The 23,696-nt window shown below is 37.3% G+C and overlaps 1 protein-coding gene across 1 annotated transcript; it reads left to right on the forward strand.

Moving 5' to 3' along the window:
- Positions 1–627: 627 nt before the first annotated feature.
- Positions 628–22,655, forward strand: TDO2 (tryptophan 2,3-dioxygenase). The gene is made up of 12 exons (XM_059697698.1): positions 628–767; positions 987–1,092; positions 3,150–3,240; positions 7,821–7,891; positions 9,117–9,244; positions 10,786–10,972; positions 12,884–12,991; positions 15,613–15,724; positions 16,885–16,942; positions 18,732–18,811; positions 19,527–19,617; positions 21,246–22,655. Exons 1-12 carry the CDS (start codon positions 676–678, stop codon positions 21,397–21,399), a joined length of 1,278 nt encoding a protein of 425 aa, XP_059553681.1. The 5' UTR covers positions 628–675; the 3' UTR covers positions 21,400–22,655.
- Positions 22,656–23,696: the final 1,041 nt, after the last annotated feature.

Here is a 23,696-nt window from a genome sequence, read left to right on the forward strand (position 1 = left end):
ACTGTTTGAAATTGTGGGCATGTTATATTTTTTATCTAGAGACAAAGCATACCAATGTGGATGGCTCCAATGCCCTGTAATTGGGATGCCACAAGTGAATAATAAACCAGTCATGTCTGTTTAAGTTCCAATACAATAGAGCAGCCCACAACTACTGCTAATTATGAGATTTAGGCCAGAAGGACTGTGAAGATGAGAAGTAAATGGGGTTTGAGCATGTACCCTGCCTCTGTTCACTAATGATTTTCTTTCCCCAGAGACATCCAAGTTTAGTTTTTGCCTTATGACTTATAAGAATATCCATACCTAAGACTGAGAGAGTAAATACTTGTTTATTTACAAGCTCATCATCTTACATGTCTTAACACTATGCCCAATGTGTCATGGGAGTAGAAGAGTTAAAAATCTTTTTTTTTTTTTAACTTGACTTCTATTGATTTATTTAGTGTTTGTTATTTGGGATATAAAAACAGAACTGATCAAGTGAAATGGTGAAATGATTCAGTTGGGCAGAATACTCACTATTGTAGTAAACTAACTGCATTCTGAAGTTTACAGAGTTTCAATTCCGAACCAATGGAAATGAGAGTCTAGTAAGAGGAAGTAGAGAAAGCTGATTGGCAGGTTCAGGGTGTTCAGGATAAATAAAAGGCAGCAGAACATCTTGGAAGATCAATGATCTGTTCATTTAGAGCCAAAACCTCAGTGCTTCTCAAGCAGTGTGTTTTCACCATGAGTGGCTGCCCATTCTTAAGAAATGACTTTGAGTAAGTATTTATCTCTATTCTAAATATGGTTAGGCTCTTAAAAATGTTAAGTATGAACACTTTATTTTCTGAATTTCAAGAACATTGAAAACTGTCACCCTTATTCCCTTGTTAATATGCTTTAAAAAATAGCAATAAGAGAATTTTAATGACTCATATTATTAGTTATTGTGCTTTCTTGAGATCTGTTTATTTCTTATTCCCATATTTAATCTGCAGATATGATTTCAGAAAACTATCTTTAGAAGGCAATGAAGAAGACAAATCACAAGCTGGTGTAAATAAAGCCAGCAGAGGAGGACTTATCTATGGGAATTATCTGCATGTAAGTGGCCGAGTATCTTACAGTGTTTAGTTTCCATTGTTGGGCATATATTTGTCTAGTTGTTTTTTTTCTCTCTCACTCATCAAATAGTTTTCTGGACCTAATGCCATCCATTTCCATATAAATTTATGCTTTCTCAACTTTATTAGAACAATTCAAGAGACTCATATGAAAATCCAGCAGAGAACCCAGAATCTGGGCGAAAGAGTATAAATGATCAGATTAGTGCAGGTAATTGGCAGGCATTGTACAACTTGTATAGATAAGACAACTTCACTAAATCCTAGCCTAGGTAATTACAAATGATTCCAGAAAAATTTCTCTTTTAAATCCCCTTTTAAAAAATAGAAATGTTAAAGGCCCTTGCACTGGAGATTATTCTGAGGTATGTTTCAGCTTTTTGCCTTCTATATTGTTTAAGAAGTGAAATAGTTAGAGTTCTGGGTGCCTGCGTCTATGGGTTTCTAAGGGTAAGCTGATCAAGCATGTTAAAATCTTATTCAAACAGGCTTTTTAGGGAAATAGAATAATGGGAGACACACAGTCAGCTAAGCAACTTGACAAGCTTTTATCATACTCATTTTAAGAGATACAAAGAACAATGACTTCTCAGTGAGTGTGATAGCATTTGTTATCATGGAATCCTACCAAATATAATATTCTTCAGAAAAAGTAAAAACCATAAATTCAACATACTGTTTATTTAAAATAAGACTCATTAATTTTTTAAAAGTACATAGAATAGATCCTGAGAATTTGAGAATTTGGGGATTTTTTCAGTATTGTATTCTACTTTGTATAAAAGTTGATAAAAAAAAAAAACTTTTGCAATTTCAAAATCAGTCACTTTTTTAGTTTTATTGAGCTGTGATTGTTATATAACATTGTGCAAGAATTGTTATATAACATTGTGCACAACCTGTTGATTTGATACCTTTATATATTTCTGTATGATTACTGGTGTAACATTTAGCTAACATGCTATTATGTCATACTAGAGGCCTGGTGCATGAAATTCATGCACAGGGCAGGGGTGTGTGTCCCTCAGCCCAGCCTGCACCCTCTCCAATCTGGGATCCCTCTCACAATCCGGGACTGCTGGCTCCCAACCGCTTGCCTGCCTACCTGCCTGATTGCTCCCAACTGCCCTTTCCTGCTGGCCTGGTCACCCCTAACTGCCCTCCTCTGCAGGCCTACCCCCCCCCCAAACTGACTCCCCTGCAGGCCTGATCGCCCACAACTGCTCTCCCCTGCTGGCCATCTTGTGGTGGCCATCTTGTGTTCACATGGGGGTGGCCGTCTTTGACCACATGGGGCAGCCATCTTGTGTGTTGGGGTTATGGTCAATTTGCATATCACCTCTTATTAGATGGACTAGAGGCCCAGTGCATGAATATTCATGCACTGGAGGGGGGTCCCTCAACCCGGCCTGCCCCCTCTCACAGTCCGGGAGCCCTCAGGGCTGGAGGTGACCCAGTGATCAGGAGAAGGCAATGCACCCATCACACCTCTGCTGCTGCCACTGCTGGCAGCGCGAGCCTCGGCCAGCCCTGGTTGTCTGAGCCTCGGGAAGCCCTGGCTGTCTGAGCCTCGGGTGGCCCTGGGCGGCTGGGGGGCTGAGGGGAATGGGGGACTCTGGAGGCAGGTGTGCGGCAAGGCCAGGCCCATCTGGTGGCAGGCCTGGCCTTGTTGTATGCCTGCTGCCCCAGCGGGCAGAGGGGACTTGGAGCTGCCATCTTGTGGCCTTGGGCGCCACCATCTTTGAGGGCGGGGCAGTCAATTAGCATATTCCCTCCTTATTGGCTGTGGGTGCTGCCATCTTTGCCATGGTGTGAGGATCAATTAACATAGTCCCTCTTTATGAGATAGGATCATTGCCATTTTTTGGTGTGTGGTAAGAACATTTAAGATCTACTCTTTTAGTACCTTTCATATATATAATACAGTGTTATTAATGTAATCACTGTGTTATACATTAGATCCCCATTACTCATTTATCTTATAGCTGGAAGTTTGTATAAAATCAGGTGTTTATTTATTTATTTTTTTGTTTAAAGTTGGAAAAAATTTTGAATGCACAGGAGCTTCAAAGTGAACTAAAAGGAAATAAAATCCATGATGAACACCTTTTCATCATAACTCATCAAGGTAAGTTGCACAAAAGTTTGGACAATAACTATTCCACAGGTATTTCCCATCAATAATGAGGAGAGCAACAATTCTTTTAACTGTAAAATGGTGAAAGATCAAGGAATCACATTTGTTAGAAATGCTCAACAATATTTTACTGTCAGATGAGTTCTCATAGGACTTCCTGAGATTTGTAAGTCTTCTTTATGTTACTTCCCTGCTAGTTGGATCAGGTTGAACTTTGAGCTTTGTCCTATGTCCAAGGAAACATTTATCTTGGAATTGAAAAATAATTTTTAAGTAAGATGTTACTATGTTTTCAACTTGGAAGTTAAAAAAAAATTCTTTCAAGAAATAGAGCACTCAAATTTATTGTGACTTCACATACTCCCATATAAATCTGGTACTTAATAAAAATGTAAATTTTGTTGAAAATGTGTGTTTATCCTTTTCAGACTTAAAACCTCTGGGCAGTGTTTTATTTCCTTTTTTTATGTTTCAGGGATACTGTTCCTTGATTAAATATTTTTTGTCTTTTTCTGCTTTTGAAATGAGCCCCCAGTTACAAAATGTCAAACTGCATTGACCCAGTACAGAGATGCTCACAGTAAGGACATATCGCAGCAGCAGGTGGCAAGAGGAAGGAAGTGATTGAAGCTGTGGCTACAAACCTTCCCAGGAAGCTAAAACTACCTGACAGGTTGTGCCCTGATTGTAGCACAGGTTAGACAGTCACTACCTTGGTGGGTAGCCTCAGTATATTTGGGTTCAGATTTTACACTTCCTTCCATTTCAGAGGCACTGATTTGAACGGATGGCACTGGGCCAGTCTAGATGTATTGAGAGACCTCAGCAGCTCTTCACTTCAGTGATTGCATCTGTTTGGCATATCCTGGCTGATACTTAGCTTAGTCAAGATCCAAATGCCATTAGTGAGCATCAGAGATTGACACAGCATGTCCTGTCCGCCCTTTCACAATTCTCTTTACAATAGTTGTTTTACAACTTGCTGGCAACAGTGTCAGCAATCAAATGGCATTCCTTAATCTGAAACTGAAGTTCATTTTCATTGGGAGTATACTTTCATGTTGCAAGAAAGACCTGGAGCTCTCTTTTGCCATCTTCTATAGAAAGCACGTTGCGTGGGATGAGGCAGCTGAACTAGGAGACATCCATATTGTTTTGCACAGTCACCTGCAGGTCAATCAGAGGCCCTGTATTCATGACTGGGCCTATAACTGAGAGGCAGGGAGTCATCAATGCTCTGGTCTGGCATCATTGGTGTCCGGATGGCCAGAGGAGAGCTGGGGACAACACCAAAGCTGTTCTCGTTAAACTAGATTGCAGTCTCATGTGCTGTAGAGCTCTGTTGGTGAAGCTCATTTCCCAACAGATGTGTCGTTGGTGATGTGTACATGTTTCAGAAATCTCCAAGCCAAGTTTAGCCTCTAGTGCAGGCAGCCAAACAGCCTTAGGAGTCAGCAGGTGCCATGCCAATCCCAGCCAAACAGCCTTAGGAGCCAGCAGGTGCCATGCTAAGCCCTGTAGAGCAGGGGTGGGAAAACTTTTTGACTCAAGGGCCACAATGGGTTCTTAAACTGGACCGGAGGGCCGGAACAAAAGCATGGATGGAGTGTTTGTGTGAACTAATATAAATTCAAAGTAAACATCATTACATAAAAGGGTATGGTCTTTTTTTTTTAGTTTTATTCATTTCAAACAGGCCGAATCTGGCCCGCGGGCCTTAGTTTGCCCACGGCTGCTGTAGAGAGTTCAAATACAGTAAAACCTTGATATAACGAAATAATTCCAGCAAGGGGTAGTCCGTTAAAGCTGAAAGTCTGTTTTATAATGAAGTGGTTTTCTGAATGTTAAAAATTTGACAAATTAGTTAGCTTACCTGTTTTTACTTATGTAGACACTAGAGGCCTGGTGCATGAAATTTATGCATGGGTAGGGTCCCTAGACCTGGCCAGTGATCAGGGCTTACAGGGGCCATCTCACCCAGTCCCAATCGGGGCTGGCCTGATTGGCTGTGGGAACTCACTGACCACCAGAGGGCAGCTCCTGTGTCGAGCGTCTGCCCCCTGGCGGTCATGTGTGTCATAGTGACTGGTCAACTGGTTGTTCTGGTTGTTTGGTTGTAATGACCTCATATATATATATATATATATATATATATATTTGTGGAATTAAAATTAATTATACATGAAAAGTTTAATTTCAAAGAAAAGTTTTCTCTATGTGTTACTGTAATTTGAAATGTATACTGAATAGAACTAGTAAATGTGTGCATTCATCAATCACCGAGTAAACAAATGCACAGGACTGGGGAGTGGCTGAGCACATGTGGGAACATCTGCCACAGATGTTAAATTGCTGCAGAAAATCACACCAGGTGATAACATAACCAATCATCATGCCTGACGGGGTGTGATCATGTGTTAGTCATTCAGTGAACATTATTTATAAGCGGTGACTCTTGGATTTCAATATGTAGACTATAGTTTTAGATATGCAATATTTATTTATGTCTGCAAAATTACTACAGGTTTTTTCCCCCAAAATATGGCCTATTCACTAAAATTTGTTAAAAATAACAATGGATTAGTAACAAAAAACAAACCTGTTAATTTAGCTATAAGCAAATCTTGTCTAAAAGCATTTAAAAAATAACAGAGTAGTAATTTTTTCATATGACATACAGACTGAAAATTTTGTCTGTTAAATCTGAAGTCCAGTCTGTTAAATTGAGGTCTGCAATTTGTCCAGTCTGTTAAATTGAGGATTTACTGTAGATCATTGAGACCACTTGCTGATCATAGCAGGAGGAGGTGAAGGAGCAAAGGTTGCAGGCACTGATGATGGAATAAAGGATTGTCCCAATAGACTCTCTAGTCCTCTTCCCAAGGGACCCACTGCTCCCACCTGCATGGAGAATATCTGTGGCACATTGACTGGGAGATAGAGTTCAAGGTTTATAGGATGCCCCAGAAGAACACCTTGAGAGGGGATAGCTGGAGGCGGGTCCAGGTTAGTGGCCGTAGTGGTAAAACATGAGCAGTAGTTTCTCATGTAGGAGTCCGTGACTTTGAGAGTTTAGAAAGTCTCTGAACTGAAATTGTGTGCAAAACTTTGTGACTGTGTCTTAAAGAGGTCTGTGACCCCAAAATATTAAGATTCACTCTAAAATTGTTGGTGTCCTCATACTGTCCTCTGATTGTCCTGGACCCAATGACCCAAGCTAGTCATTGGTCCATTTCTAGACATGTTTTCTTTGCTTACCAATTCTTTGTGTGTTGTTCCACAAATGGTTGTTTGCTTCATTGACTGGCTAAAGTGATTCACTCCTTTGAGTAAAAAGTAAAAACAGAAACTAATTTACGTAATTTGTATTGGTGGCTTATCCAAAGACAAGCTCAATAGGGGGGAAATCATGGCAGGATAGCACAAATTTGGAATCAGAAAATTGTTTAGAATCCCATCTCTACTGTTATAAATTGGGAAAGCTTGGCCAGGTCCCTTAACCAGTAACTCTTTCCATTTCCCCGTGTGTAAAATGGAGAAAGTTGTTGTATTTTATCAATCATAGAGCTCTTGTGAAGATGAAATGAGGTAATGCACATTGAGCACTTAGCCCAAGGTATAGCACATTATAAACATACAGCATATGGTAGCTATCATTATCTGAAGAGGGAGCCTTTCCCTTCCTTCTTCAGTTACAAAACATAATCAGTGAATCATGGGGCAAACCACAGAAAGCTAAACCTAAAATGAGAAAAATTTAACACCAAATGGTGGTCACATAAACTGATCAAGGAAATATCTGCTTTGCACCTTGTCCAACTATGAAAATTAAATTCCAATAGTATCCTGAAATGTGATTTAAAATATAATTTGATTCCCCTAATTAGTGCAGAAACATAGCCTGCAGCCATACGATAGCACCAGGCAGAATGCACTAGAGATCTCTGAGATTATTGGTTTTCTATGCTCAGCTAATAACTCCATTGGTTATTAAATTCATTTATTCATGAAATAATCACCTGGGTTTATCTTATGCCAACACTGTGCTAGATACTAAGGGAAATAGATGAATAAGAGAAAGTTTTAGATTTAGACTGTTCATAAACTTGTCATCCTCACAGTTTTCTAAGCCCCTGGAAACTAATGTCTTGTCATATTCATCAGATTAGTAAATACTGATATTTCAGTTTATAGGTGAAGTTGAGTGTCACTTTTGCTTCTCTGCATACCTCCATCTTCCAAGGGGATTGTAGAATTAGATCATGTGCTATATCCTAAAAAGACTTAAATAGACTTAAAAAGACTTTGTTGAGAGAAATCAGTATAATAATATTAACAACCACAAAGCATATTGATAATATGCATAGCATATTAAAACAGTCAATAAATTGAGGCTCTTATACATTTATCACTAATATTTTGTTGTAACATAAAATAAGGCTATATGGGTATTTCTTGATTTTTAAATTATATTTTTATTTCTTTCAATGTGTTAACCATGTCTTTTATATAATTATGGTCAAAGAGGCTCCCAAAACTTTCCAACTGACAATGTGTTTTTTTCATTGCAGCTTATGAACTCTGGTTTAAGCAAATCCTCTGGGAATTAGATTCTGTTTGTGAGATCTTTCAGAATGGCCATGTGAGTTGTTATATCATAATATTGGTTCCAGACTATTTTTGGAGAATGTAAAAAATATTACTAATGTGGAAAAATTTAACACCAAATGGTGGTTATTACTTACTGAAAAAAAAATTTCCCCCAGTGGACAAGAGCTTAGTCATATTTTCCCAATGCCATTGCTACCCTAGAGCTTCACATTTCATTCAAGTTCCTTTCAAATTTCAGTTCCAAGCCCCTTACAGTATTTAGAACTCATTTATTATTAATTTTTCTTGCCACTGAGAATAGTTGTTTTAGCTGATGGTAGAATAGCTGGCAATCTACCTTTAATGAATAAGTACCTGAGTTGTATTTCTAATGAATATTTGCTGTGGGAAGATAGGAACAATAATGAAGAAACTAAACAGGAAAAGGTAAAAAAAAAAATAGTAGCAGGAGAAAGAACCAAAGAAAAGAGTGCTAACAGTGGAACCGCCGGTGACGGCAGTCTGAACTGTGTTCTCCTGCCTCCTGCCCTGCCTCCTGCTCCCACCAGCCTCCCAGACACAGGGCATAGCCTTAAGCACTCAGGAGGGGCTGGGGAAAGAGAGCAGTCAGACACAGACAATCCTCTTCTATATGTGCTTGCAATTTCCTTTTATGTCATTGGCAACTTTGTCCCTCAGTAAAGAGCAGATTTATTCTGGTGTTGTGTCATCCTCACCCAGAAGTTGCCATGCTTACCTTTATTCCTTGAAGCAAACATAGAAACTTGCTTTAAAATGAGTGGATGTTAATCTCTAGAATTTACTTCTAACTTGCCTTCATGTAATTTTCTATTTAAAAAAATTGATTTCAGAGAGGAAGGGAGAGGGAGAGAAAGAAACATCAATAATAAGAGAGAATCATTGATCGGCTGCCTCCCGCATGCCCCACACTGGGGATCAAACCCACAACCTAGGCATGTGTCCTGACCTGGAATCCAACTGAGACCTCCTGGTTCATAGGTGGATGCTCAACCACTGAGCCATGCTGGCTGGGCTGTGATTTTCTATTTTTAAGGAAAGATATGTGATTCTGATTTTGCAGACATTCCTTGCAAACAATTCAGTTACCATTAGTTCACTATCCACAGAATTATACTTCCAATGTTCCTTTCTGAAGTAAAGATAAAGTTCATAGGAATGTACTATTGTTTGTAGTCTATTTTGTAATTTCTAAACATCAGAATTGATTTCTCAGTGTCTCATTTCTTAATCATCAGGTCAGGGATGAAAGGAATATGCTTAAGATTGTTACGCGAATGCATCGAGTGGTGGTGATCCTTAAACTACTGGTAGAGCAGTTTTCTGTCCTGGAAACGATGACAGCCTTGGATTTCAACGACTTCAGGTGTGCACCTGTGGCTATGTGATAACTTGGTGGGGTTCACCTTCTCACTCTGGTGGGGTAAAGGAGGGCATGTGTGTTGTGTGAGATGAGGAGCCTGTCTTACACTGTCACTATCAGCACTTGGGAGTCTTAATCACAACGAATTTGAGAAGTTATTAAAAACATTTCATCACTTGTTTTTACATACAAACATGATATGATTAATTAATTTCAACTCATCGTTGTACCCTGTTTTTATCCAAAAATAATTTTAGACCACTTATCAAAATGGCTAAAGTGGCTGATATAATGCATATAACAAATTTTGCAAAAACTAAAAGCTAAAAAGAAAAAACAGGAGTGATAAAGAACGATGTCAGAAAAAACATCAGAATAAGTCATGGATTGAATTATAAATTTTCTACATTTCCAGGCAGCCAAAGTTATATATATATATACACCCACACACACACACACGTATATGCATATGCATGCATATATGTATACATATATATGTATGTATATACAACATATATACATATATGTTCAGAAAAAGCTTTCATCATACCAAATTTAAAAGTAGATTTTCCTAGAACATAAGGTGCATTTGATAATGTAATATATAGTCCAACATGTTTGACATTCAAAGAAATGTAGCAAAATTCCTTTGTGGTGGCTTAAAAAATTGAAGTCTTAGTACCAGTTGATGAAAGACACTTACAAAAATGTAAGATGTTGTATAGCTGTGTAGGGTAGGAGTAATAACATTTTGATTGCCTTTTTTTTTTGTCCTAGGCAACATCCCCTGTATTTTACTTACAGTATGTCATTGGTGCTCATAATAATAATAGGTAGTGACATCAATGATAGAATATAAGTTTTAGACAATGGACTACTACTCAGCTGTAAATAAAAGGAAATTTTACCCATTGTGACATCATGGATGGACCCAGAGAGCATTATGCTAAGTGAAATAAGCCACTCAGAGAAAGACAAATACCATATGATTTCACCCACATGTAGAATCTAATGAACAAAACAAGCTAACAAAGTAGAAACAGACTCATAGATACAGAGAATAGACTGACAGCTGTCAGAGGGAGCAAGTAGGGGGGCTGGGTGAAAAAGTTAAATGGATTAAGAAAAATAAAAGCCTCATAGACACACACACAGTATAAGTTTTAGGAGGGATTGAATAATATTTATAAATTACAGTCTTTTAGCACTATTGAAAAAATATATTGTTCAATGCCCACCCATTTTCATTTTAAGAAGACATTTAGTATACACACATACACGTATATGTGTATATGTATTTCTGCGTGTATACATACATATGACACTTTACAAACTATACAAACATTTCAACTTTAAATTGGTTGACAGATACCAACAATGATGTTTAGGTAGCTCATTTTCCTTATTTCAGTAATGTCCGAACCATAGGTCCAATTCTAGGCAACTGTGTTTGTGTTCTTGATGATATCTAAGAGAGTAAAACCGTGATTTACAATGTCAACACATTTCTCTCTGTTTCTTCTCTCCCTCATTTATTCTCAAAGAGAGTACTTATCTCCAGCATCAGGCTTCCAGAGTTTACAGTTCCGACTATTAGAAAACAAGTTGGGTATTTTTCAGAGTTTAAGAGTCCCTTACAATAGGAGACATTATCGTGATAACTTCAAAGGAGAAGAAAATGAACTACTACTGAAGTCGGAGCAGGAAAAAACACTTTTGCAACTAGTGGAGGTACATGCTCAAATGCTATTTCTAAGACTATATACATCTTTTTAATTTAGCTTCTGCTAGATAAGAATTGTACAACTAATATCAAAGTTTGGTCACGTTAATTGTAAATAAAAACATAAACAATTTATAAAATGCTTAAATTTATAAATTTAACTAATTAAAGTATTTAAATATTAAGAACTTTCTTGAGAATTTTAGAAACATTATATATAATAAAAAAATTGTGCACTGGCCGGGGGGCGGGGGGGGCGCGGTCCCTCAGTCCAGCTTGCCTCCTCTCACAGTCCAGGAGCCCTCAGAGGATGTCCTACTGATGGCTTAGGCCCACTCCCCATGGGCTGACCTCCCTCTGCTGGAGGCAACCAGGCTGATCAGGGGAAGGCACCACCCCCATCACCCCACTGCTGCTGCCACTGCCAGCCGCTGCAGCTGCCAAGGTGTTTTCATCAACACGGACTCCAGTCCCTTCACCACGAAAAAATAACAACTTTCTTTAGGCATTTTCAAGATGTCTCTTTCATAGGATATGACATTTCTTTCTTTTTCTTTTTATCCTCACGTGAGGATATTTTCCCATTGATTTTTAGAGAGCATGAAAGAGAGAGGGAAAGACTGAGCGAAACATCAATGTGAGAGGCTGATTTCAATTGGTTGCCTCCTGTATGAGCCCTGACCTGGGCCATGGCCAGGGAGTAGCCTGCAACCTAGTTACATGCCCTTGATCAGAATCAAACCTGGCCCCCCTGCGGGTTTGTGTCCACTCTGCTCCAGCCCCAAAAGCCCAGCGCCACGACTGTTAGGCTGGGGCTGGGGGCCAGCCCCCCTGCGGGTTTGTGTCCACTCTGCTCCAGCTCCAACAGCCCAGCACCACGACCGTTAGGCTGGGGCTGGGGGCCAGCCCCCCTGCGGGTTGTTCTCTCTGGTCTGGGGCCAGGCATAGGCCACCCTCTCTGTTGTTCTCTCAGGCTCTGGGGCGGCACCAGGCCCCTCCTCCTGAGCTGGTCATGACCGTTACAGCGTCCTGGCCTAATTTGCATATTACCTTTATATATATATACATATATATATGGAGAGAGAGAGAGAGAGAGGGAGGAGAGAGAGAACAGCTTATAAAGATAGGAATAGAAAGAATCAGAAAGCTAATTTCAAACTCAAATGAGAACCCACAGGGATGTATGAATTAGGTTTTATTTCTGATTAAAAAGTCTTGTGGAATATTAAAATAATTGATTAGTAAGTGTATTTCCAAGTTGCTAATTATACCATGCTCCTGCATTTAGAAGAGATCATATATTATACATGTTTTAATTCCTTCAGATCTTAATAATAAAGTACTTTGAGAATAAACCAGACACTTCATTAAAACAATATTTACATATGTTCATAGATTTATAGAAAAAAATGGGATTTTTGTAATATTTATTTTTAAATATATATGTGTACATATATATATTATTGATTTCAGAGAAGAATGGAAGGGAAAGAGAGAGAGATAGAAACATCAATGATGAGAGAGAGTCATTGATTGGCTGCTTCCTGCACGCCCCCTACTGGGAATGGAGCCCGCAACCCTGACATGTGCCATGATGGGGAATCGAAACATAACCTCCAGATTCATAGGTCGATGCTCAACCACTGAGCCGCTCCAGCCAGTCATAGTTCTTAATAAATACAGATTAAACAGCAGTAATATGATTTTATTAAAAAGCAAGAAATGGAATAGAATAGATTTCTATTTTTAAGTGAAGAAATTGAAGGGAAAGAAAATGTTTACACACAAAAAGTACCTTATTACATATGTTTCTCAAAACCATGAAAATATTCTGTTTCAGGTTCATAAATATTAGTTTAATGTATCTCACCTATTTAAAATTTTACAATATATTAACTTAAAAATAATGTTTACTTAAGGCATGGCTGGAAAGAACACCAGGTTTAGAGAAACATGGATTTAACTTCTGGGAAAAGTTGGAAAAAAATATTGTTAAAGGCCTGGAAGAAGAATTCAGTATGATTCAGGTATTTATGATGCCTTAGGTAAATATAAGTTTACTACAGAAAAAAGTATTGCAAATTTTATTTTAATAATTCTCCACTTATCTCTTAAGCTTACATTTTTTCTTATTTTTCTTTCACAAAATAATATACTTAGAATATGTTACATGATGGATTTAATTTTATTTAGATACAATAAAAACTAAATTAAGAATTTCATTATTAGCAAGAGTTTCTTAGATAAATAGATGAGGTTAATATACCTTTTTTATTTCTATTGAACATTTCAAGATTATGACTAATTCTAGACAGGAGTAGGCTCACAAAGGCCCAGTTCTTCCTATTGGTTCCCAGACAATGTCAAGTTTCTCACTTAAGAAAATATTGTTGATTTCTTGATTCCACATTTCCTTCAAATTACAGGCCTTTCTTCCTTTATTCATGACTAAATTTCTTGAGGGAGTTGTCTAATTCTATGTCTTGAGAGGCTTTATCAGTAGTGCTTAATGTCTTGAAGTCACACTGCATGTGTTCAAGTTCCACCTGCGCTTCTTAATTGTGTGACATTGAACGTCTTTGACTTAACTTCTCTTTGCTTCACTTTCATCATTGATACAATAGAAAATAAGAGTATCTACCTCATAGGATTATTATGAGCATTAAATTAGGTTAATAGTTGTAAAGTGTTTTTAGAACAGTAGTTAGTATAATTATTCCTTTATTTCTCATCCAATCTTCAACTCAATCCAGTCTGTCTTCTTGTCCCATCATTCACAAATAACCTCCGTGTACATAAATCCAATGGCCATTTTTTATCTTCACTTATCTTGAGCTAACAGTGACGTTCAGTACGAATGGTTATTTAACTCTTTTTTGAACATTCCCCCCACCCTCTTGGATTTGGTACACAATATTTTAACTTCGTCTAAATGTCTAATTTCTCTGCCTCCATTACTGGCTCATTAGACAAGTAAATGGTGGGATTTCCCAACTCATTGGCTTATAGCCTTTGTGTCCTTTGTCTATATTATTTCACTACATTAACTCATTTATACCCACTGCTTCTATAGCTACTTATACACCAGTGATTCTCAAACAAATACCTCTCGTGTAGATATCCTCTTAAATTTCAGATCATATACTTAACACCTTAATTTATATTTCCTCCCGGTCCTCTCAAACATACACTGATTAAAAGAAAAAAAAATTCCCTTTCATCCACTCCTGTATCTACTTGGTCTTCTCCAAGTTTTTCTCCTAGTGTGTCAAGTCACACTGGTACTATTGGTCCTTGGTAACTCCCTCTTCCTCAACTGACTTCATCAAACTATCACCAAATGCTATTGGTTTCACCCTCTAAATAGTTCTCAAGTATCTCTCTTTGATCTACCACCACCCATCCAGTGCAGACCGTCATTGTTTTTCACTTAGACTAAAGTCATATTCTCTCCACTATTTGACAAGGCTTACAATATGGCTCCATTCCAATGTATTGTCCACACTGCAGTTTGAGTAATCTTTTCAAAATGCAAATCTAGTCACATTTGACCTCTGCATAAAACACTTTGATGCTTTCCCATTGCTTTCAGCATAACAATAAAAATCCTTAATATAATCTTCAAGGCATTTTTTGATCTTCTGGGCCATACTGAATTTCCTTTAGGCTGAATTTAGTTCTTTGAGTTTACCACCAGTCTTTTTATGTTATTTTCTGGGTTTGGAGTATTCTTCCCCAGGTAACTCCTTTTCATTCTTTGCTCTTGGCTCAAGGAAAACTTCTTCAGGAAGGCCTTTTCTGACCCCCTTAAAACTATGCTATCATGGCACTATACTGCTTCTGTATACCACGATGGCATGGGACACTCCTGAGTGTTCAACATTTAATGTTCAGGTGATTATTTGTTCTACATCTTATTCCCACCACATAATATGTTGCATAAGGTCATGGGACTCAATTTTTGCTCACTATTTTGTTTATCACCTGTGCATGACATTTACTAAAAAAAGGAATATGTAATTGGCAATAGTGTGCATACAACTTTTTAACAGTTTGATTCTTCTGAGGACTTGAAGATAATTGGGTTAACTAATTTTTGCTTCAGCTTAATTAATCGGCTTATAAATAGAGCATGTGCTGTAGGCAGAAAAATAAGAATTTTCTTAAACAAATCAATTGATATGAAAAGAATAAAAATAAAAGTGTGAAATATATCTAAGAAATTATATTTATAGGGTATAATACTGAATATAGAATTTCAGTAGCATTAATAGTTTTCCCGACTAGGAATCATTAATTTTCCTGAGTGTAATAACCTTACTGTGATAAATAATTTTTGCCAACTATTTGAACATATTGACCACTTGTATCCAGTTATACCCACCTGAGCCCAGGAGTCATGATCTTTATTAAGATAATGTTTAAGATTGATAAATCAGTTAAATTGAACTTAAAGGATAGAACCAGTGACTATGAGGAAGACCCCTTCTCATAAGCCATAATTTCCAAGTTGTAATATTAGATGAAATGGTAAATATCCCAAGTACACCTTTTCTGCACCTGGCAAGTCTACTTCTCGAGGCAATGTTTTCTGAAATTAGAATCTATTCTCTGTTGTGGGAATATTAATGAAGAATTTTCTCCAAAGGCTAAAAACGAATCAGAGGAAAAGGAGGAACAAATGGCTGAATTTCACAAACAAAAAGAGGTGTTACTCTTATTATTTGATGAGAAACGCCATGAGCATCTTCTTAGTAAAGGTAGGTAATTTTATTCTTAAGGATTGTTTCTTGGCATTGTACTATTATGGCATCCAGTGATGGCTAACCTATGACACGCATGTCAGAGATGACACGTGAAATCATATTTTTGGTTGATTTTTCTTTGTTAAGTAGCATTAAAATATATAAAATAAATATCAAAAATATAAATCTTTGTTTTACTATGGTTGCAAATATCAAAAAATTTCTATATGTGACACGGCACCAGAGTTAAGTTAGGGTTTTTCAAAATGTTGACACGCTGAGCTCAAAAGGTTCGCCATCACTGACGGCATCAAAGATCAAATTCCACTTGGGGAAATAAAATGAAAATTGATATTCTACTCTTAGAAACAAACATTGGTTAGTGTTATCTATGAGAACATTATATTAACAGTTTTAAATGACCATTTTATCTCAAACACATTGGTAGAAACTGTCATGATATGTCAGATATGAGGGATACCAAAGTACATGGAAAATGGCTTCTCAAGTAGTTCAGAGCCATATATATATATATATGTAGATATTCCCAAAAATGTATACAAATTTTGAATAATTATAAAGTCAGTGTTATTAGAGCACACAGGTCATTTTCAAAATTTAAAAGAATCCACAGAAATGAATCATTTTTTGTCAATGCCTGTTTTCAAATTGATGACCATTCTGGTCCAGGCACTGCTGATAACTTGAAGCAATGGAATCTCAAACATCAAAAATAATTTTGTTTGGTATTTGTGTGCCCTCAAATTGTCAACTGTTGCTGGTATTGTATTGTAAACTTTATCTTTTATGTATCTCCATTAAAAAAATACCTAGTGGAACATTAGGATAAATTTTTTGTGTTCAAAGCTTAGTCTGGTTTCACCCATTAGTTCAAATAATTTAAAATTGAAAAGGAGTGAAAATTAAAGGTTCTCAGCTATTGAAATTTTTTGAACATCCTGTATATACTAGTATTGCAGTCTGCCTTTTAAAATGCAATATGAAAACAATGTTTTATGTGATATTTTCCAAATTTCAAGCTAAGGGATGAAATTTTAAACTAAAACTTACATTGCTTTCTAAAAACATATAACAATTATGTAAGGTGATGGTGCCAGATTAATATGACTACCCTAAATGACCTATTAAATTAAAACTTGCTGTGTATTTTGCAGGTGAAAGACGACTCTCATACAGAGCACTTCAGGGGGCCTTGATGATATACTTTTACAGGTAAAAGCAAATTAGGAGAGAGACAGAAGCTAAAATTGAGGATCGGCTAGAGATAATGTATCAAATATAAAGCTTATACATTTCAATCACAGTTCTATTGAGTTATTTTGTTTTGATGGGAAGCTTAGAAAATAATTGTGAGAGTTTCATGAGGTTTTCTTTCCTTTAAATAGTAAAAGCTTAACTTTATCTCTGTAGTTGGTTAAAAAAAAAAAACCCTCTCAAATTAATAAAAAATTCTTTTTATAATTTTATAATGTGACTAGAGGCCTGGGGCACGAAATTCGTACATTTGAGGGGCGGGTCCCTCAGCCCAGCCTGCGCCCTCTTGCAGTCCGGGCGCCATTGGGGGATGTTTGACTGCTGGCTTAGGCCCATTGTCCGTGGGGAGCAGGCCTAAGCCTGGAGTCGGACATCCTTAGTGCTACTGCAGAGGCAGGAGAGGCTCCCGCCACTACTGTTGTGCCCACCAGCCGTGAGCTCAGCTTCTGGCTGAGCAGCACTCCCCCTGTGGGAGCACACTGACCACCAGAGGACAGCTCCTGCATTGAGTGTCTGCTTTCTGGTGGTCAGTACATGTCATAGTGTCCGGTCGACCTGCCATTTGGTCAATTTGCATATTAGCCTTTTATTATATAGGATATTAAATGTCCAAAAAGACCACAGTGCAATCTGCCTGAAAAATTTAGTCATGAAAAGTGTTCCGTCATTAAACAATGTTGTAGAATTATTCCTGTTTTATAAAAAAAAAAATTGTAAAGTGGAAACACCTTGTAAACTGTTGTTCTGCTTATTCAACAATTTCAAGTAAAATTAACTTCACTGTTTAATACATTTGAAGTGTTCTTTAAATGTCCACATACTTTGCATATGTATGAAGGCCTCAGCTTCATGTTTCATGAATTAAATGAGTCAGAACAATAGATAGCACACTAGCAAAAATGCCTATGTTTACTGGATATATTACTTACTTGTATTTATTTAAATTGTAATCCTCTCCAATCTCTCTTCAGAATAACAACATAAACAAAATCTTTTGACTCTTTTCCTAAATTCTTACTAAATGTATGCCACTCAAGTTTATGTATATTAAGCAAAAAATATATTGAGTTGCCCTAACTGGTTTGGCTCAGTGGATAAAGCGTTGGCCTGCAGACTCAAGGGTCCCAGGTTCAATTCTGGTGAAGGGCATGTACCTTGGTTACAGGCACATCCCCAGTAGGGGGTGTGCAGGAGGCAGCTGATTGATGTTTCTCTCTCATCAATGTTTCTAACTCCTTATCCTTCTCCCTTCCTGTCTGTAAAAAATCAATAAAATATATTAAAAAATATATATACATATATATTGTTAGTTGAAGGATTGGATGAAGAGAATATATACATTACATATTATCTATACATATATATGTGTATATACAGATGCAGTATTTATTTTGTTTTTTAATATCTTTGTCTGGAAAAAGTTTTTTACTCTATTAGCTGGGGAAGCTGAGCTAGGGTATCTGACTGCCTTTTAATGAGATTCGATATTAGGTGTGACTCTGGCTGATATATATATATATATTACATGGAATATTCTAGACTCTTTAAACAAATGCTGTAAATTGAGGGGTAGTATCCCCATTTTTGAGATGAAGAAATAAGACTGATTGGGTAATCCAGAGATGATGGCATAATTCCTAAGAGCCAAGTTGATATCTGTTTCCAGGGCCAACAGATGATAAAAGCCATGCACTTCTAACACACTGGATTTGCTTGCATATATTCCTTTGTTTTATTTCTCCTTTAGGGAAGAACCTCGATTCCAGGTCGCTTTCCAGTTGCTGACTTCTCTTATGGAAATAGACACACTCATGACCAAATGGAGATGTAAGTCCTCCCCCTCCTCTCCCCCCCCCCCCCCCCCCGCCGCCCCCCAGCTCCACCCTTATAACTCTTCTCCCCTGATCTGGTTCCTTTACTCCTTTTCTCCTGTCCGCCCTCTTTCTTGCTCTCTCTTTTCTTCCATCTTTTGTGTGAGTTTCTTTTCTTTTCTTTTTTTTTTAATCAGCTTGACAATTATCCTCCCCGAGGGTCTATTCATCCAATGCACAAATGGCACAGTACCTAGAGCCCACAGTAACGTTGGGAGCCCATTAAGATATTTTATTTAGCCTGGGAATACCGGGTGCTGTAGGCTTTAAAAAAAGATCTTTTATTTGATAATCAGAAGGAAAAAATAAACTTTAGGTCCACGGAAAATTTTTAAATATATAATAGTAATTTATTTATTTTTATGACAATACAATTCAAAAATATAAGAAACCCAGAGAAGCAAAATAACCAGAGCTCATTAAAATTGAACTATGGCCCCACTCGCTCGCTCCTATGCTGCTTGCAGGCTAAATGTAAATATGGATGGAGTCAAATGGGGTGCTGAACCAAGTGGGGTGCCAGGCAACCTGCTGGCCTCATGAGGCTCTCACAGGTGAACCTTCCATATGGCTAAGTGATAAGGGGTGAGCCTTTTTCTCAGAAGCAATAATCATTATCAACTCCTGGTTTTAGAAAAATATTCATGGAGTTAATTTGTGTGTTTGCCTAGATAACCACGTGTGCCTGGTGCACAGAATGCTGGGCACCAAAGCTGGCACTGGTGGGTCTTCAGGCTACCAGTACCTGCGCTCAACAGTAAGGTAAGATGGGGGAAACGCACCTCTTTATCTTGGTGGAAATCACCAAGGTTTTGTTTCTCCATGTACATGTGGCATTATCTAGGAAAAGTCATTTATGCTTGCTCTTGTCTGCGGACAACACATTTGTAGTTTAAGACATTCCTATTAGAACTTTTGGAGATCATTGTATAAATTCTTAGTTCTGGAAGTTTATTATTTTCATCTTGTGATGAACAGGGTCATGGTACCAAGGCCTGTGAGGGCATGAAAGAGTCAATACAAGTAGAAATGTCAACTCATTCTGGCTCCAGTTTGGACTAGATTAAAATAGTGACCATTACGTCCACTAATGCTCTCTCGGTGAGGTCAGTGATCCAGCTAAAAATATAGTTTCTTATTTCCCGGTAGGACTCTGTATTATAGCATGGAAACTACTTCTATCTACTCCAGGGAGTGCCCTTTTCAAATTTTTACAAGAAAAGGGTCAATGTTTACTGAGCATTTAAAACATGGTAGAGATATTTCTAGGATATTTGTGTTCTTATTCTATTTAATATTCACAGCCTTATAGATAGAAGGATATATAGATGCATCTGAAAACTGAGAAACTTACAAGCCCTTTGAGAAAAGATAATCAGATCAAGAACATGTTAGATAGCCCCCTTTCGTCTCCAAAATTCCTTATAGTGCATCGCTTCCATTCCTAATTGTAGCACCAGATTGGCTAAGTTATGAAAATGCACAGGTTCAATTTTTCATCATTTTTATACTTCCACTTTCCCTGGGAAGACACTCTAGGTTGAATGACTTAGAAAATTCATTGGTATAAATTTTCACAACCATTATATATTTTTTCTCTTTCCCGGTATAAATTCTGTAAATATCTAAGAAAAAATGATTGTGCAAAATGAGCACACACATCAGTGGTGGGGATAATTAATGCTAATTAACAGCATCTCTAGTGTGTCATTATCTCATCAAATCTTCACAAAGGCCTGGCCAGAGGCAAGGATTGTAGTTTTTATTTTAGAGAGTTAGAAACCAAGACACTGAGGTTTAGACAACTCGTCCAAGATTGTAGGAGTTGCAAGCGACAGAACAGAATTTGAACCCAAATTTGACTTCAAAAGCAAATGCTCTTCCACTGTAAAACGGCAGCAGTTAAAATAGTTAACTAACAAACGCAAAAGCAATATTTAGTGTCAAGAATACTCTGTTGGACACATTATAAATCTAAGATGGCATTTCGGTTTATAAATTCATTTATGTCAGTTAGTTGGCAGCTACTTTTCAGGTGGGAAATATTTTCTAATGAATGACTAAAAACTCTGGATGCTTTAATTTTATTATTTTGCATACTGTTCTTTAAAAGTTCGACATGAGACAATAATAAGGCTAGGTTTTAATTTGAACCAGCCTGGTCGGATCAATAATATGGTCTATATGGGCATGAACTTTGGATACAAAATAAAAAATGGGGCAATCTTAATACTAATAGCACTTAATATAATATAATATATACAATATGTCATATTAAAGATAATATTGAATGCTAGTTATTCATGGCAAAATATTGTTTGCGAAATAAAATTAAAATTTTAAAATATTTCATTTCAGCAAATCTAAAATATTTGTCTATGTTTTTCCAGTGATAGGTACAAGGTATTTGTAGATTTATTTAATCTTTCAACATTTCTGATTCCCCGACACTGGATACCGAAGATGAACCCAATTACTCGTAAATTTCTTTACACGACTGAATATTGTGACAGCTCTTACTTCAGCAGTGAAGAATCAGATTAAAATTATCTGCAAAGTCTATGAAGAGCACTGATTTCTGTGGGGTTTTTCCTATGCATTTTCATGAATACACAGACTTCTAAGATAATATATGTATATATGTAGTAAAGCACTGTGGTGCTCTGATTCAACCCTGGAAAGAATTTTATTTCATTTATTTGAATGTTTAAGATGTTTAGGATAAGACTAAGCATTTCTGTGATGATACAAAACACTAAGAAATGAATTCAGTGACACTGTTACATTGTACATATGGTCTTTTCCTATTAAAAATGTATTTGTTCTCTGACGCTCACCTTAATGTAACCATTTAACCTAATCATTATCTCATTGTTCCATATTTTATAAGCTTGTAAACTTCAGCTATTTAAAATATTTAATGGAATAAAATGTGTCATTCTATATAAACTTATTCAATAAAAATTTTTGAGTAATAAAAATTATTCTTTCTGTAATATATTAGTTTGAAAACATTGCTTGTATTTATTAGGACACTTGGCGAGCAACAGGAATCTATGTGAAGCATGTCCAAAGGGCATGCACTGGACAGTCACTCCACTAGCGTAAAGAACTAGAGGAGCCGGTGGAGCTCTAAGGCCACAGGGGTGGAGCCAGTTCCTCAAGTACTTTCTTCCTGGAACACTCTGAGGATCCTCTGTGTCTGATCTCTTCTCTGTAGGTGCTGGCTTTATTGTTCCCTGATGTAGACCCACTCCTCCTCCCACAGGTTGGGTCTCCATCCTAGCATCTCTCTACTCCCAGAAGGGCAAAGTCACTCTCCTCAGAGTGACTGTATCCAAAGTCACCCACGGCTGTGGTCTGGGAGGTACAGTCTACTCCAGTGCACCGCAGGTTTGAGGTAGGGATGAGAGATCCCTCAAGTGAAGAATGCTCTTCCCAGGAGAAAGGGGAGGTAAACAGACTAAACAATGACTCAGTTCATTGCTAGTAACTATTAGACTAAGCATTTGGATCAGACATGAGTTCTAGTCCTCTTTTTTTCTAGCTTGCTCTGGATATTGGCAACATTTCATTGAATTTTTCTATGAGGGGAGTACAAAATATTACCAAAGAAATCTAAAATGTCCAACTTTGACCTAGGGTAGCAAGTTCTTGTTGGAATTGAACTATTCTTTAGTCTCAATTACACATTTTTTTCTTATAAACGATCATATTGCTTTTGCCTACAGGGCATGTGTGTGTGTGCACACATGTACATAGCACCTGGTGGTAGTTAAGCTGGAAAAAAAAAGAGATGAGTAACATGGTAGCTAAATCAGCAAATTCTGTCTCTGCCATTTATTAACCAGCTACTTTGCTGCAAATACTAGGTTAAGCCCGTTTCCTATCTATTTTTAATGGAGATAAAATTCTCATAATCTGTGCTTTTTTCATAAAGTAATGAATATGTTAATATTCATTAATATATTAATAGGTGTTCTGTCACCAACATACCTTGGAATCTTGGAATCAATGCTATTTGTCAAGGTTTATTCCTTTAACAGGCTAAATACCTCAATTTAATTATTTTCATCTATATTTCTTGGTGTTACAAAGCTAAATAGTTTTTTTCCAAAGGATATATTAGTAATTCTTAACGTACATATCAACACAATTTGCAATGCCAGTTTCTACCCTTGTCTCCATTCAAACATGCTTCTAGTGCTGACAATCCACGTTAAATAATAACTCTTAAGTGGTCACAAAGTAATTGTAAGGTTACCCAATTTAGTATTCACTTTCAGGTCTTTGTGAAATCATATCCAGGGACATCTTGGTCATTTTCATTATGAAGCCTAATTATTATGTGAAGATTTTTTGGCTTTTGTCTTAGCCTCCTTGGGTGAACTCCAAGTAGTCTGTGATGGCTGGAGCACAGCTGCTGTCGATGTAGAAGAGCAAAAACTGAGCTGAGAAGGTAGAGAGGGACTTCTCCATGAGAGCTCATTTAAAAGAGTCAGCATGTTATCTTTGAAGCAACAGGGGAATAACTTGCTAACATTCTCTTTAAGAAATGTAAATCCTGGGGACACACAGTAGATGGATTGCAAGGGCACCCATCAGAATCACCTGCAGGGCTGATTAAAACGTAGTGTTTCCCAAAGCCTCAGGTGTCTTCTGGTCTGGAGGCTATACTTTGAGAACCGCTAGTTTCAGGAACATGGGTTTATTGGGTTGACTGCTAAACGGTGGAGATGTAGATACTAAAGAACATGCATCTGGAAAGGAACAGTAGAAATGGAGAGGAGGCAGGTGACTAGGTGATCAGCTACTAAGGTATATCTGACTGATTAAATATC

This window comes from Myotis daubentonii, chromosome 5 (genome assembly GCF_963259705.1).
Source record: "Myotis daubentonii chromosome 5, mMyoDau2.1, whole genome shotgun sequence".
Classification (NCBI taxonomy): Eukaryota; Metazoa; Chordata; class Mammalia; order Chiroptera; family Vespertilionidae; genus Myotis; species Myotis daubentonii.